Source organism: Pipra filicauda, unplaced genomic scaffold (assembly GCF_003945595.2).
Source record: "Pipra filicauda isolate LSUMZ 115617 unplaced genomic scaffold, ASM394559v2 scaffold338_size783178_pilon, whole genome shotgun sequence".
Classification (NCBI taxonomy): Eukaryota; Metazoa; Chordata; class Aves; order Passeriformes; family Pipridae; genus Pipra; species Pipra filicauda.
In genome coordinates this window covers 2,583-19,739 of record NW_024104463.1, presented here as the reverse complement: position 1 = coordinate 19,739, position 17,157 = coordinate 2,583, and the positions used below count along the sequence as shown (strand labels likewise).

At 40.6% G+C, this 17,157-nt stretch overlaps 1 protein-coding gene across 1 annotated transcript in view; it reads right to left on the bottom strand.

Annotated features, from left to right (window-relative positions):
* TLN2 (talin 2) overlaps nt 1–16,914 on the bottom strand; it is a 97,221-nt gene extending 80,307 nt beyond the window's left edge. Inside the window, exons 1-10 of the mRNA XM_039384071.1 lie at nt 16,743–16,914; nt 14,025–14,122; nt 13,258–13,387; nt 11,703–11,855; nt 10,576–10,718; nt 9,059–9,186; nt 4,748–4,811; nt 2,419–2,523; nt 2,035–2,190; nt 1,049–1,150 (exon numbers count right to left, since the gene is read on the bottom strand). Coding sequence (XP_039240005.1) covers nt 1,049–1,150; nt 2,035–2,190; nt 2,419–2,523; nt 4,748–4,811; nt 9,059–9,186; nt 10,576–10,718; nt 11,703–11,855; nt 13,258–13,387; nt 14,025–14,122; nt 16,743–16,878 — 1,215 coding nt within the window. The 5' untranslated portion in view covers nt 16,879–16,914. The remainder of the gene's footprint in view (nt 1–1,048; nt 1,151–2,034; nt 2,191–2,418; nt 2,524–4,747; nt 4,812–9,058; nt 9,187–10,575; nt 10,719–11,702; nt 11,856–13,257; nt 13,388–14,024; nt 14,123–16,742) is intronic.
* Nucleotides 16,915–17,157: the final 243 nt, after the last annotated feature.

Sequence of the window (17,157 nt, the reverse complement as noted above, 5' to 3'; positions counted from 1 at the left end):
CTACTTTTGAATCAAGATTTAAACCATCTATAGAAACCTGCAATTTATTTGACATTTATTAAACCTGAGACTGACAGCCCAGAGGAAAAGGCATGTACTGGGATGAGTTCTGGCAATCCTGCTCAACCTCTTCTTGCACAACACTTGATGTTGCATCCTCCACTGTGAACAAAGGCAATAAATTCTCCTGGGCTATTTGACTTCCTCATTTCTTCACTATTAAAATCTACTACGGTAAATAATGATGTAGATTGGTTGAATCTGAATAAAGTAAAAATCTGACAAGAGGCAATCAGTGCTATTTGAACCACCTCAATTTTCCATACAACATGTTTAGAACATGACCATTCAGCTCCATGTTTGTTGGCAAACTTGTTCCTTTTTGCTGTTGCACTTCTTTACTTGTGAATATTTTGAATGCTGGGGATGTGTATCAGCCTTTCCTCCCTCCTCCCAGGCACAATCCATAAAACCAAATTTCCAGGCAGTCTGGCCTCTTCACCAACACTGATTTTATCCCTCTGCACAAATGAGGTATAATCTTTGCTTTACTAATCACAGTATTTTTAAAGCAATATAATGTTGAGGTTTTTCTGTTTGTTTCTCTGGCAAAAAAATCTTTCTCAGCTTTGCTGCCTTCAACAGCTGTACAATTATTGTGCAGTCCTTGCTGGAGCTTTAAACACTGCTTCTAGGGGATGATTTCTTCCCACCTGATCCATCAGCTTGGACCATAGTTTAGAATCCATGGTGGAAGCTTTGGACTCTTCTCTGGATACACAGTGTCCCCAGTTCACCTTCCAGACAGGAAAGCAAAGCCCAGGAGTGCTGTACTGAGCCCAACCCATGCTACTGAAACAGTTAATAACCTTGACTTTTCCAGAAGCAGTGACTGACTTACAGGTAAAAACAAATAACATCAAAACATAAGATAAAACACCAACTTTATGAGAGAAAGAACTGCAGCTTGCACATAATTGAGTTTTTGCATTGCTGTACAGTGATTTTTACAGCTTTTTTGCTACATATCAAGATGTTAATACTGTACCTTCTTTAGGATGATATCAATGTAACCTGCAATTAATTGAGAGATCTGTTCTCCTTCAGTGGTCTGTACTGAATAATAGCTTTCCTGATATTCACCAAAATCCTGAAGAAAAAGAGGAAAAAAAACCCAAAACCTCTTTGAAAATGTTAAGTAAAGTGAGAAACAGTACTAAATAAGAGAGCATTCAAATTTTAAAATTGTTTGTAGAGTCATTTTATTATATCCAACAGTAAATGAAACTGCTCCAAGGTTCTAAACCAGGGGGGGAGGGAGGAGACAAGAATGCTTTTTTTTCAGCTTCATCACACATGTTTCATTGACTGAAATGCCCAAGAGACACTTTGTCTAATTTTATCAGACTTGGTCACTTAAGAATGGAGGAAAGTCCTTAGAATTTAATCCTAGAGCATAATCATCCATGCAAGCAGAAATCAGATGCACGTGAATCAAGCAAATGTAATTTTCCAGCCTCTGCCTCTTGCTCTCCCACTTGAAACAACCTTTTCATATCCAAAATGAACGTTGCAGCAGTCTCCTCTGGACCCAATAATGAACAGAATATCACATTCATGAAACTTCTTTCATAACTATTAAATGTCTGAATGAACCATCTGACCTTGTTTATGTTCACATAAGCCACAAAGCACATCACGAACGACAAGCACCATAACAAGTTTACACAGGTGAGAATAAAAGTGATTTCTTAAATGTTTCAGTAATTAGGCACAAACCAGATGTAAACTGTGTTTTCTGAAAAGATTTAAACAGTACTTCTGAGGAACTGGTCTGTCCAGAAGCATCAAACTACAGCTTGACCCTAGATGCAAATATGGGCCAACTTATTACTTGAGGACTCAGTGACTCTATATAACGCTAGAAAATTAGAGAGAGAACAAGTTACATGACAGAAACCGTTTTAAGTCCACCTTTTCCTTTCTCCTTGCCACACAAATCCCTCTTCCTCTGAATATACACAGAAGGATTACCAGAGTGAAGCTCTTAGGGGAGGCAGCCCAGCGTTTCACCGTGGTCAGTGGCCACTCCTGCAGCACCTCCTTGGTCTTCTCATCCACCCGCATCACAGAGTCCTTGGTGACACCCAGCAAACGAGGAACCAGCTTGTTTTTGCCTTTCATTTTTTCCTGTAACGAGGTGGGAAAGGTTTGTTTTCCATTCAAATGGAAAAAGCAACCTGGAACATGCTGACAAAGGGAAGCAACGGGCACGCAGAGGATGACAGTTTAAAACTCTTCTCGCTCCCCCAGGCAACTGAAATATTTTGGAGATTGAAGCAACAAACCTTTGCTTAGGGTGGAATCAGAGGTAATCCCTAACCAAGGGTACAATGGTCACAGGAAGAGCCACATTACCTTAACCAGGAAAAATGACACCCCGTAGGTGCGCAGGGAGCGGGCGAGCTTCACGTACTTCACTTTGGCCTCTATCTCAGTCATCTCACCACAGTTCTTGTGCTCCTGCAATGAGAGGGCAGCATCAATTAGGCAGAATCAAGGCTTTCTGGAAACGACGACAACGACAAAAAATGGCACAGCTTTTATCTGTTTCAGGAAGGTTAGTTGATAATCATTACAATTAGAATGGGTAGAAATGTTAGCAAGACTCTAATTCCTCACATCAGAGACCATAAACAACCTGTGCAAACAGAACACTCCTCTTTGACCATCATCCACTCAATGTGTGCCTCACATCAAGTGCATTTAAACCACTTCTGACAGAGTTTTAAATTCTGGCTATTCCTGCTATTTGACACTATTAGGTCTCATATCATTCATGCCTCTTCACTCAGTTCTTAAAAATAATTTAAATGTCCCAGCACCCACATTTTTTTCCAAAAAGAGACTATTTACTCCTGCTTTGTGCCCAAAAATTCTGACTCATGAAAGCCTCACACTTTGTGCTCGACCATTTCTCATCTCTTGGAGGTCCTTCCAACAGACTCTTTTTTGGGCCGGTTACAACATTATCCACAATCTTTTTCCAGCACATGAAAAGAATTCTACAGTTGAGGAAGAAACAAGGATTTTTCTAAATAGTTCATCTAGGTGTGTGTTGTAACTCGGTCTCTATTTATTATTTAAATATTTATTCATTAGTAAACTCGAATACTTGTATGTAATGGCAGCTACCCATCTTATGATTTCAAACTTCACCTCAGCACCTGCTCTCCTACCCCAGACCATTCTGCTGCAAATCATATCCCAATGTCTTGCTTAAATACGGTTTGTGGGGTCCCCTATCCCACCCCATCTTCCCCTCCCACGTTTCTGAACTGCTGTGGCCACCTCTTCCCTGGTGACTGACGGCAGCAGGGGGAGCACCAGGAACGTGGGAAATGCCTTCCTGCTCCACTTGTTACCACCCCAACAGCCTTCCAAGGAGGAGCAGCGGCAGCTCCCAAACCCCTGTGCATCCCAGGGACACAGGCTCATCATACCTGCCAAGTTCAGCACAGAGAACACAACCAGGAACCCAAGGAGCACCAATACAGTCATTGCACATGGAATATTTGGTGAAAACCACCTGCCCAACTCCAGAGTTTTGTAATTTGGGAAACAGCTTGGTTTGGGTTTTTTTTTTTTCAAAAAGGCAGCTCACTTATTCTACCTTCCTGTTGTATCTTTGCCCACCATCAGTGCCCTCACTTGTCCATGCACTGGAGCAGGGAGTGATGGAAACTCCTCACGGGTCATATCTGACATGGGCAAAGATCCCATGCTCTGAATAGCAGGACAGTGACACTCAGAAGTGAAAGAATCTGGTTTTTGCTTAAACTGCCACTAGCCAAAGGTGTTCAGAACAGCATCAGCCACACTCACCTACAAGGAAGTATTGAAGCTGCAGGCAGAACAGCCTGAGAGAGTGACACCATTCTCTGACTGGGAGTGTGACAGACACAGCAAAGCACAGGACCTGCTCCTGCTCCTCAGTCTGTCTCCCAGGTGAGGTCACAGATCACTGGTGGATCCTTCTAGAAACCATGACTTGATTTCACCTGTTGACCTCAGAATTTTCCAACTTACTTTTGGGAAGTTATTGCCAAAAAGTTATTGTTACAAGTTATTGCCAAACTTGTATTTCAGTGGGCAGCTCCTTGGTGCACTTCCAGCACTCAGACTCTGAGATCACTTCCAGCAGTATCAGCTCCTTGTACCATTTATACTCAATTTATATTGCATGTACCATTTATATAAATGTACCATTTATACTCAATACCATTTATACTTTGGACCTTTTATACCCAACTACTCCAGCCTTTAACAACTGTGTGATTCCCAGACACACCATGGAATTCAAGCATTAAGTAGCACAACTTGAGGCTCAGGTCTGAAGGAGGCATGAAATTAAAACTGGCTTTCCTAAACGTGAGCCTATTTTAGCACAAATACACATCTTTACATTTCAATACAACTGACAAAAAGATCTTTAAAAACTGAATATTGACTCGTATCTTTTTAACAACGGATATTGGATAATCATCAGTGCAGAAAAAAGGTTCAGGATCAGGTATTTTATTTCTTCAGGATCTGCTAAAGAAATAAAATAGAAGCTGTCAGATCCTTTGCACTTGATTTTCTGATAGCTATATAATCCAAGTATACAGACTATACACCTGGGAAAGTTCATGTTTTTCTTATAAAGGCTGTAAAACTGAAGTAGGCTTTTCAGCCTCACAATTACCTGAAATATTCGCTTTTCAGCCCCTCTTTGTTTGGTATATTCTTTAGGCAGGAATTCTTTTAGGCTAGGGGGAAAAAAAAAAAAGAAAGAAATTCCATAGTTAATGGTTCCTTCTTGAGGAGGGATGCTTTCCATGCTTCTTTACTGGCAATAAGTCCCCCAAGCTTCCTAAAATGGGTGCAAAAATACGTATACAGTGAAACAAAACTGTAAAGCAGAGTGAGAGCAAGAGGTTACCTCATATAATGAAGAAAACCACTTTAGTTACATCCCCATGTAATACCCTTTCACGTTTTTAAAAGTTATCAGAAGTAAACAATAGCTGGGACACTTTCCATTTTTGAACTGAGGTGTCTCAGCAGCTCAGAGGGGTTCACATCTCAATCCAAATACACTTCTTGTGATCTGGGAGAAGGAGACATGGGAGCTGGAGCCAGCTCTGCAATTCAGACACTGCTTTTGCTTTCCAGGAGCACCTGGATTTGCTGATGTGTGGGAGGGACCAAGCTCTGCCTCTGCATCTTCCAAGAAACGTTAGAAAACCAATATTGTACAAAAAAAATGAAAAGCCATTTAGGTGGACACTTAAAACCAGTGTGCTATCTCAAAGTCAAAAAGAACCAGTTTTATTTCCTGTAGCACTCAGACAATAAAGGTGCTCAGAACACAAATTAAACTAAACAAGTTTGTCCTCCACGACAGAGTTCAGTCAGAGAGAATCTTTAAACACTTCACCTGTGCCTCCTTGCTGTGTAATAAAATAAACCCTTTCTCTCAGCCAAATGTCACCCTAACTTGAGGACACACCAACATCATGCTTTAACAAACTGCAGTTCTTTCCTGGATTGCACCTTCCCACCTGGAATAGTCTGCTCTGGTGAAGCTGTGTCTTATACTCAGCAGGTCATTTTCCACCTAAAGAAACTTCCACAGTTAAAATAATTAGTTTCTAAGGATTCCCCCTGCTTTGGACCATTAAGAATCAAAATAAAGTCTGACTGGAGAATCCCCTCCTCACTTTGATTTATTCAGTAAGCAAGCACACTATTAATGATGAAAGACAGAACTACCTCCTATGATACAAAGTTTGAAGTTTTGAGAAAGGTGGATTGTTTTAAACAAGACTGGCAAAAAGTTTGCTCAACTGTTCTGTGGGAGTTGCTTTGCTTTTATATTTTGAGGGGGTGAACACCGGATTATTTGTTTTGTTTAGTGTGCTTTTATCATTTGTGTTTTTAAACACAAAACCCTGCCACTGCAGACAACCAACAAAAAGACTAAATGAGGATTCTGTGCTTTCTTCAAAAATACTGGTCAGTACTGAGATCACTCATTTTGTTCCTTCCATAAAGCTCTAGCATTATAAAACAAAGTAAGAACAACTGTCCTTGCTACTCTTTCTTCTGATGCTCTAACAGTTACATCTCACTAATACATGATAATGACATCTCATTTCCACAGACACATCACAGGGCAGGGAAGGCTGAAGAGCTCTGGGTTTTACTTGCCCATGTGCCTGCAGACAAAAAGCCAAGGTGTGCAGCTGCAGGTGCCCCTTTCCCACCTGCACACGAACAGGACGGGCTCTTGATTAGATATTCCCAGCACATTTAATCCCTGTACCCCTGCAGGTGCCATGCAAAACTTCCTCTGCAGGAGGAAGGGCACGAGGAAGGACTGTTTGCAATCTGATAGTTTGAAAGCTTTCACAATTTACTTTGGCAGGAGCTTCAAGGAAATTCCAACCACCGATACCGAAGTCTTAGCAAGGTGCAGGCAATTCTTCCTCTGTGCCAAGAATAATTCATCAGGGACAAAAAAGGACACAAAAGGACTCTCTGCATAAATGTATTGCAGACATGGCAAACTAAGCTAAGCTGTTTCAAACCAATTTTATGAAATACTGGTGCCATTCTGTTACGTGCTGTTTTCAGCAGGAGCTGACAGGTTCTCCTCAAGGGAATCTGCAGCATCTTGAGGTTTCAGCAGTGAGTGACTGATACCTCTCCAAGGTATTTCACATACTGAGCTGCAGCAGAGAGTTTTATAAAATGTAACTACTTCCATACTTGGAAAAAATCAATGTTTATGCACCAAAGAGTAGAAAATAGTCAGATGAAACTCTGTTTTTCAAGGGGAAAAAAAACCCAAAATCAACAAATTTAGAAGTTTTTTTCTGAAAGGATGAGATGCATTTTCAGAAAAAAATAATCAGTATTTATCTACACTATTTATATACATTGTTCATAATGAGCCAGGATCACTTGGCTTGCTTAGAGTCACAAAATGAAAATGTGAGAGCTCACAAAAAAGCTGCCATGAAGGCTACTAAAGCCAAATGCACAAATACTAAATCATAAACACTAAATCATAAACATGGACACTTCAAATTAGAAGACAATGAATGGAGACTTACAGTTCTGCAACAGTTTCCTCTAGAGGACAAAATCTGAATTACTCCTAAATCAGAAATCCTTAATTTTATGAAGCTGATTATACAGCAGGACAGTGAGCAGTTACACCTGGTGACCTGCAAAGTTTGATTCTAATACAGTCAAGGCCCTTAATGAAAATAAAACAATAGCAGAGAACATAACAAGGTTCTAAATTTTGGAATTCTAGTTCAAAATTATTTCCATAGGAGAAACATTCTCTTTCTAGAATACAGTTCAGCTATTAACACCTTTAATTTCTATTGGGATAAAAAAAAGATAATGAACACTATATGTGTGATGACTTCACCCTGTGATGGACTTCAAACTCTCCAGCACTGCCTACAGAGCAGAAATATCATCCAGCAGCAGTTCCAGTCCACCATAAAACACCATTACTACGTGGGAACTTAGAGAGAAAAAAAGAATCTTCACACTGAAAGGACCAAGGAGAACACTAGAAAATCCTAGAAAAATGGAAGCAACTGAATGCTGTGCAGCAGTTTGCAATTGCTGTTTTCAAAATTAAAAGCAGCTATTGCTGGGAACACCCAACTCTTGAAATAATTCCCATGCCACAACATCAGCTCATCCTGAGATAATATCCTAGTGGTTTGCTGCAGGAACACTCAAGTGAGTGGAGGGACAGTGGATAAATCCCAGAGAAAGACTGTTGTGTAACTGCTTCCAGTTCTAGGAAATAAACCCCAGGAGCACAGGGAAGCTTTTCCACTGGCTCCCCATAATTCTTGAGAGACATCAGTAGTTCCAGCAGGAAAGGTTCATGGGCCAGCCAGCAGCAGACAAACAGTACAAAGAAGAGCTGATTATTAATTGGAACTGGAAGATGCCTGTTCACAGAACTGAGTGGCTACTTCAAGAATATTTCCTAAAAGTGAAGAGTCTCAAGCAACCAGTGTCACAGCTCTGCACGTTCCAAAGCATTCACCATTTTAAAGTGATTCCCTGAGGGGCAGCAAACCCCAGCCCAGCTCCCAAAGGCAGCCTGAGTCAGCAGTGAGCACTGCCAGTGGAACAGGACAGGAACCAAACACACACCCACCGCTTTGTGCTTCCAATTAAGGCATTTATGAGCCTCCTATGTGGGCAAGGCTGGATGGACTGTGCAGTAAATGGCTTTCTTTGACCTTCCCACATTCCTTTGCTCAGACTTTGGCCCTCAGTTAATTCTACTGCAGGTAAATCAGTCAGAAAATCAAAATCAGTAGAAAAATGGGACATCTAAATGTCAAACTAAACTTGCCCTGCTGAGAGCAGTGAAGTATCACAAAGATTAAAGGATGGGCCACCTATAAGCAGGACTTCAGTCTGTGTCTGAAACAAAGGAGCACAGTTCCAGATTTCCATTCATGCAACACCAGGAGAGGGTGATTCTGAATCACTGATTAATGCCACTAAACAGTTGGGAAAATTTAACCTCTAAACACAGCAATATTCACTTTATTCAAATGACAAGGCATCTTTCCATTCTTGTATTTTTCCAGCAGATCAAACAGTGATACACACTGATGGACACTGAATTCACACGTGGCATTGCTAAAGGCAGGCAGAAGCAAACTTCTAAGGAAGATCAAACCCTCAGTTCTCCCAGATCACCAGGCAGCTGGAGAATCCAGCTGTGTGCTTCACTGGCACCCTGGCAGGAGCTGGTGCCCTGTGCTGCCTAATAAAGCCACTGCCAAAGGTGCCCTCAGCAGCTGATCTGTGCAATGGGGGCTCCTTTCACAGGGAGGTTTGCTACAGAAAACACACTGAATCTGATTACCTCTGCTTGGAGCAATAAAACGTGTTTAATCTGTGACAACTCAACATTAGTTACACTTGAGGTCACCCAAATTTAGAAGTTAGAAGTGTTTACTCTAAAAATCCAGGTTTGTGTTTGTGTTCTACATGAGGTCCAAACTGGATCTGTGCTTGAAAGCCTCCAAACTCACAGGCCTTCTCAAAGGAGACAGGGTGGGAACCATTCAGAATGTCGTCACGAGCCTGAGGAGACAAGCAAAGACATGTCAGGGACACCCAAAGTGACCATTCCACCCCTGAAATTCCTGGAAAGCTTCAACACAGCCAGCGACACAAACACACTTTGCTGTCTGAATGTGTTTATTATTCTACTCTGGATGTGTTTATGACTAATAAAACGCACAAAGGGCTAAGTTATTTCAGGGTGAATATCTCTGGAAACTTCTTGAAACTGTGATTGGAATACCTTTGATGAAAAAGAGAACTTGGCAACCATTCCCTGACTTGCAAATAAAATAGAACAGATGCACAGACACCTCTGTGTGTGCCCACACGTGTACAGATACATGTGTGTGTATGTACATGCACTGGGAAGCTCTGATCTTACTGCCTCATAACAGCTGGGAAAATGATCTCCATAACTGGGACATAAAAACTAAATTACTGTTAGAGATATGGCAACAGCAGAAGGCACACAGCTTTTTTCTTCCTTTTATGGGAATTTGGTGGTCATAGAAGATGACAGATTTTATAGTTCTGGCTATAGAAGGCTCACCTACCCATAGACAGAACAAGGACAAGGCAGTATCAACACAGTGTGTCATAACAGTAGCCTGAAAGAAATATAAATATCTAAGTGGCAGGAGAACAGCTCAGTGTGACAGTCTTCTAAAATAATTGGAAAATGTACTGTTCTTTCACAAGCCATGGCAGCTTCATCTTTTGCCTCAGAGTTTTAAAATGTAATTTAGAGCAACTCCAAGTACAACATCAGAGCGTTCCATTCAACTTTCAATTATATTTTTTTACTTACAAAAAAACCCAAACAAACCAAAACCTTTATAAAGAGTTTTAAAGTCTGCTTTTTGTTCAGACTGCATTACAGGCAACCACAATGGCACCTTCAGTTAAATAATATCTTCTGCATGAAGCTCTTGCCTTTGCTAAGGTATATATAGGTGTACATATATATATATATTTGTGTGTGTGTGTGCTGTCTGGGTGGAAGGTGGGAAAGGATAATAAGTCTCTCTCTGATCAAGGAAAAGAAAAAAGAGGTGAGAAACAAAGTTGTTTGCAAGACTGACCTGGGATTCCACATCACACAGAAAGCATAGAAGAGAATGGGGAGAAGAACTAAAAAGAGCAACTTGAGACTAAAGACATGCACGAATTTTAAGGAAACAGGAAAGCCAGTGGATTTTTGGCTGAGTGTCCATTATTGGGTTGAAAGTACTTGATTGAAAAGAATCAGTAAAGCCTCTGTGCTATCATGTTTTTGGAGGGACAGACAAAAAAGTAAAATCCAAGCACATCCAGATTTGGAATTCTAGAAGATGGGAGTATTTCAGCAACAAAATTTTCCTAATTAACCTCCCCAGGTTTCCTCAGAGAAGGCAGCAGGCACCATACCTGAACATAAAGCAGATTAAGCTGAACTGGGTCTCTTGAATCCACATTCTGGTCTGAATAAAAGAACTTCCTTCTCAACAGCAGCGTCTCGTTTTCATCGACCCCCTGCTCTCTGAAGGTCCTGCTGTGATCCAGCCAGTTCACTGCAAGGGAGCACACACACCCTCTGCTAAATACACATATTGGGCACTTCCACTGGGGGGGCAAACTCCACAAAACACCCTGCTTTTGTTTCTGTTCCTAAATCAGCACTGCTGAATTTTTGCTAGAAATGTGGATTGACAACAGCATTGCTGGGAAACAAGAATCTACTCCAGCACAAAACACCACTAATATTGCTGGGAAACAAGAATACATTCCAGCATAAAACATCATTAATACTGCTGGGAAACAAGAATATACTCCAGCATAAAACACTGTTAATACTGTTGAAGAAACAAGAATCTACTCCAGCATAAAACACTGTTAATACTGTTGAAGAAACAAGAATCTACTCCAGCATAAAACACCATTAATATTGCTGAAAGAACAAGTAGAGTAATGTTTTAATGGTAAATTTAGACCTTTAAAGTTTCACTGCCAAATAAGTTTACCACTTTTTACCTCTAAAACGATTTTTTCTGTTTATTTCCTGAACACAATTTTAACCCATCTTCCTGCAGGTACAGTTAATGTTAGTGTCTTAAGGTAGAACTAAAAAAAAAATATAGTTCTCATGACTTAAAAACAAATCTGTCTTAGTTCTTTGGCAAACTCTGTTTACAGTTAAAATTTATACCTTCAAAGACAAAACTACCTTTTGATGGTTTTCAGTAGGCATCAATATTTAAATATCCAAATTTAATGAAGGGACAAAAATGACCCTTTCAGACTTAAATTGGAATACCCCTACCAAAAAAGTAACAAAAAAACACTTCCAAACACCCACTAACTCTCACAGAGGCAATAACTTGCCCATTGACCCAATTCTAAAAATACTCAGTCACAGACAACATTTTATATAAAAGGATGCAAAACACAGCTTGGAATCAACTGAGACACACTGAATAATCTGAAATGTCTAGTTTTCTTGCCTTATGCTGTGGAAAGATATTAATCAAAGAATGATCCTGGAATGCATTACTCACAGTCATCATCTGTGTGAAGCTTTGCCTTCAGTTTTTCCATTTTCCTTTCATCCCGTAGCAGTGTCCTGTCTTTCTTAAGTGTCCCTGTACTCTCCTCTTTCTTCTCTTCGATGCTTTCCTGGATTAAGGAATATTCCTCATAATTTGTTATTCCTGGAATTATAAATAAATCCAGTGCTTGTAACAATAAAAATTTAATATATTTTAGGATGGATGAAACACTCTTTTTTGAGATTAAAACACCAATGGTTAATTCCAAATACACTAAAGGGGCCATGAAATGCTAAAACAGTGAATGGGCAATGAGAGGAATACTCTAAAACCTCTGCCAATATCTGGCCTTGTCCTTTCAACACATCATTCCTTTGCCATGTACTGCATTTGCCACTTTCACAAAGGTATTTAGGGCTTTTATTGTTGTCTACCAGGAGAAGCTGCCAGTTTAAAAACATGCTGGAATTTCAAATAGCAGTAAATTGCAAAATGGAGACACACACTAATAAATTCCCATTCCTGGGTGCCTCCCATTGCTCCCTGAGGACTGAGCAATCCCAGCTTGCTCACTGGCTTCCTTGCAGAGGAACAGAAACCACGTGAAATATGTGATTTTGGTTTTTAAACTGTTAAAACTCAACTCTTCCCGTGAATTTTTCGTGAAAGTGAATCAAAAATCAGTCCACGACATTCAGCACACGTGCCAAAGTTGTTCTCATTTCTTTGTTCTGCTTGGGCTTTTCTGCTGCTTGGTAAAGCCTGTTTGTGTTACACCAGACAGCAAAGTAAATGCTCACCTGCATGACCACATGCACGAAAATAAGGCAGACTAATTTTTGAGGTAAATCAGTTACAGCACATTAGAATCCAACATAGAAACACTCAAAATTGAAATAGATGACTCACTGTCCAAATAAAGTAATCTAAATCAAATTAAGGCCACTTGAATTCTAAATGCAATTTAAGCCAGGGTTTAAGATTTAAATTAATCCATGTTGGATGCATGCTTAGAGTTAAATATGAATTGGTTTTCAAACATGTCTCCAGTTGGCTAAATACTGAGACAGACTATAAGTGATATGAATTTTGACCAGCTGCTCAAGATGGCTTTTATATGTTTTTTCACAAATTATATGGTTCTGTGATCAACTCCTAAAACAACACAGAGCCCTAAGTTTAGGTGTATTTCAAGATCAGCAGTATTTACCTTTTATCCAATTAAAACTAAGCATAAATTTAGTTCTAATTGTTTACTACGTAGCAGGAGAGCATATGTAAATGTAACATATGATAAAAAATTGGTAACTGCACTGTCAGTTTGTGTCAACTTTGTGCCTTCAGCTGCTCAGTACTGAAGTTTCAGGATGCATCTAACTCTCTGTGTGGGCTTTGATAAACCCTGGGCAACAGATTTAAAAAATGTGTTTGTTAAATAGTAACTTACAACGAATTTAAATTTATAACATGTGTGCCAATTTCTAGCCAGTAATACACATAACATCCTAACAATCAAAATATGGAAGAAAACAAATTCTTAAGCACGTGGGTCCCAAAATCTTACCTATCCTGCTGCAAATGGTAACCAGCAGTTCACCAACTGTTTTAGAATCATCCACCATGACTGTTTTCACTGAACCATCCAACATACGTATTTTCTGAGGTCTCTGTTTCTTTTTGTACTCTAATATATCCTAGGAAGTAAACACAACTGTTTCTAAATGCTTTTGGAGGCCACCACAAGCCAACCCACTACCCCAGATGCCTAACCCAGGATTCCCTTCCCACCCTCCGAGCTGGATTTTCCCTTTGTTACAGCACAGGCAAACTCGCTCGTGGAACAGACTGGACAAGTGACTGCTTTTAGTTCTGCCAATGTCACCTGTCAGGAACTCGTCCGAACTGGCAAGACCAAAACTCAAAGTGCCTTTGTGCTGCAGAACCTGGTTCAGCATTAAACCAGGACTGCAGTGCTTTGGGCTGGAATCCAGCTGGCCACAGCTGAGCGAGTGTGACCTCAGCCCCTCAGTGCACAAAAACCAGCTCTGTGGCACAAGGTCACCTCGAATGTAAAGCTTATTACACAGGTTATTTTTCAGCTTTCTGTTAATCATTCTCTGAAGGCACCACTGGCCACAGGAGCTCACAGTCACAACCCATTGCAGGAAAAGCCCCAACATCACAGGCACAGCAAGGAAGAGGAGTGGGCCAGTCTCAGGAACAGACTCAAGACCCTCCTACCCCTCCAAACGCTAAATATTCTTGTTGCTACTTAGGAAACAAGTTTTCTAAGAACATGGTGATGAAAGAGGCCACAGCCTTGCACCATACCCCATTCCTCAGCATGTAATAATCCAGTGTTCTTCCAGCCTCCAGCCATATACCTTTTCGAGGATCGTCGTCTGACAAGAACAATCCATAGTCAGAGGCTGTGGAACAGAAGAGACAGAGACCCACTGAAAAATATCACACCTAATAAAGCCAACGTGCTTTTATTCAAGGCTATTCAGCTTCAGGGTTAAGCCTCCATTACACTTACCTTCCATTCTTAATGAACTTGGACAGAAATCTGTTTCTGTGCTTCATGAAACATTTAGTTCAGCAGCAGATGGGAGGGGAGACCAGGCTTTACACGAGACTTGAGCAAGAGCTTCACTGAGCAAGAACGTGTCACATCTACTGTGTGTTACATCTGTAAAGACTTCCCTTTGAGACAGCCTTTTCTAAATGCTCACAGGTCCCACCTTAGGACTGACTGCCCAAAAATACCCCAGCAGTTTGGCCTTGATCATAGGGTACTATTTCAAGCAGCTTTTCTATTTTCAAAACACAGTTTGCTTTCAACCTTCCACATAAAGAGTTTGTTATAAACTTGGGAATCTTTTTGGTAGATGACTCGGGTTTAGGTTTAAAAAAAAACCCAAAAAACAACAAGGCTTCTAGAATTATATCCATAACAAACTCAGGAACAAATTGCATCTATTGCAGGCTAAACACTTGTCAATTGGCTCATTCAGAATCACGAGTAGATGATAAAACTTTTACTGCCACAGAAAAACAAAGCCAGGCTTAGGCTTCAAAGACTAAACTTCAGGTACATACAATAAAGGATCATGACTGTCAACTGAAAGCCTATCCATATGCATGAAGAATTGATACAGATTATACTTCACAATCACAAACAACAAATTACTGTTCATTTTTCTATTCCTTTTTTCTATTTGCAGTTCTGCAGTTTAAGCCAATGACCAGCAGCTCTGCACCCAACCCCACCTCGTTTACCTTCAGCCACGAGTTCAGACCCTCTGATCATAAAGTCAGGTAAAAATACTTACAGTTTTTGGAGAGTATTTCATCCTTAAATGCCTGGCATACTAACAGTTTACATTTAACAGGAATTACCTCAAACACATTACTTATGCAACTGCATGAAAGACCTTACTTAATAAAAGTGTAACCGACTTACAGATACACAATTTCAAAGAAAGAATCCTTCTGAAAACAACTGAATAAGAAGAAAAACTTTCCCTGCTGACCTTGACTAAAAATTCCCCTGAAAAGTCAGGTGATCTGTACAGGCAGAGATGATGCTTATGATACAAATTCAATACAGAATCACTCATGTAACATTTCAGAACTTGTGCCCAGAAATAGGCTGTGAGCTTTAGAAGGGCACACAGGGCCTTGCACAGAGCACAGACTGCTCTGATAATCGTGGCTGGGGGTGCACCCAAGGGCTGGAACAGCAGGAGCTGGGCAACTTGGACTTTAATATCACTGGCAGGCAGGTGTGCTGGAGAAGGGAAGTGAGCACAGGTGAAGCCACAATGCAGGACAAAGCCATTTTCTGTTGTGCAGGACCCGGTTTGATCAGCTGCACTGCACCACTGGGAGTCTTCTGAACTAACAGGCAGACACCCACATTTTAACAGCCCCCAAGAAGGGGAAAGGATGTGTTAGAAACACTTCTGTTCATCACTCAGCTTCATAAAGCTGTTTGAAGCTTGCAACTGCACTGTAATCACACATAAAGGGAAAGCCCTACTGTAAAATCTGAGGAGAGCTCCCAGGCTTTTCTTTGAGGTTCATGATGTTCAGGGATATTTGTTACTCAGCTTCTCTGAATTCCACAGCTGTTCACCATCACTGCCTTGAGGGATCAGCAAGGTGAAAATGGACAGCTTTTATCTGAAAGCTGGAGCTCTGTAACTACACTCCTGCAAAGGAGAAGCAATTCCAAGCAATGGTAATATTGTCCACTAATGGCAAGTTTTTCTAGCAATGCAGACAAGATTTTTGGAACAGCTGTGAAGCTTGAGAGCTGTGCATAAAACTCAATAAACAACCTCCTTTAAGAATTACATTCCAGTAGCATTAAGTACAGTGCAGCACCAAAGGGTTCTGAAGAATTTGAATTTTTTGACAACTTTGACTACATTTAAACCAGACCTTTTGTCCACAGTACTTCAGTCTGTATTTATCTAATTTGCTCTAGAGGTAGAGACAGTTCCACTAGATTAACATGTGGCAGCATGGTGACTGTGGCATGCACAACATGGTGAGGCTTTTAGTTATTAACCAGTTTCAAACGTTTCTCTTTGCACAATTTGGAGATATCCAGCCATTCTTTTGCAATTCTCACTGTCACTTCCTTTGCTGAGGCACAAAATAAGTCTGCCCAGGTTTTCTTAGGAAGCATTGCCACGAACATTGCTTTAAAAAGATGGGACTGAAAAAACTGTTCTCCGAGCAGGGGAAAAATCATCTTCCAGGCAAACAAGATATTTATTTAAGAAGACAAAATTACACACACACACAAAAAAAATATCTTTTGTGGGAAAGCCATTGTCGGGGCAGAAGGGGGAACCCAGCTACCTTCTGTCACTTAAAAATCTGTTTCTGCCAAACCCACCAACCTGAGAGACAAATGGAGGAACAGGAAAGTGTAAAAACCCCTGGGGGTCTACGTTTATTTTAAATTTAAAATAATTTAAATTTATTTTAAATTTATTTTAAATGAGGTGACTGAGGCCAAAGCCAGGAACTCACCTTGCCCAGTCTGAGCCTCTGGCACTCGCTCCCTGATGACCCTGCAGGCATCATACACTGCAGTGGAGGGTTCAAACTGCATCGTCTTCACCACGTTGCACTGACGGACACAGATCTTCAGGGAAAGGGCCACCATGGTGCCAAAGCACCCACAGGTTCCTACTAAAGCACCTGAAAAAGCAGCAAAGGCATCGTTGCTTGGAGTTTTCCATTTAGTGCTTTAATATACTCAACGTTCCATTAAGCAAATTAAATTAGTTCAGAAGAATTGTATTTATTCAAATGCAGTTCTATGCAAAGTCTCATTAGTGCCATGGAGGTAGAAAGTCTCCAAAGCATGTGTTTTTCTGGGTGTACTGGAAATTCATCTTCCAATAACTTGTGTGCACCTACTTAAATGTCGATACTTTGTCTG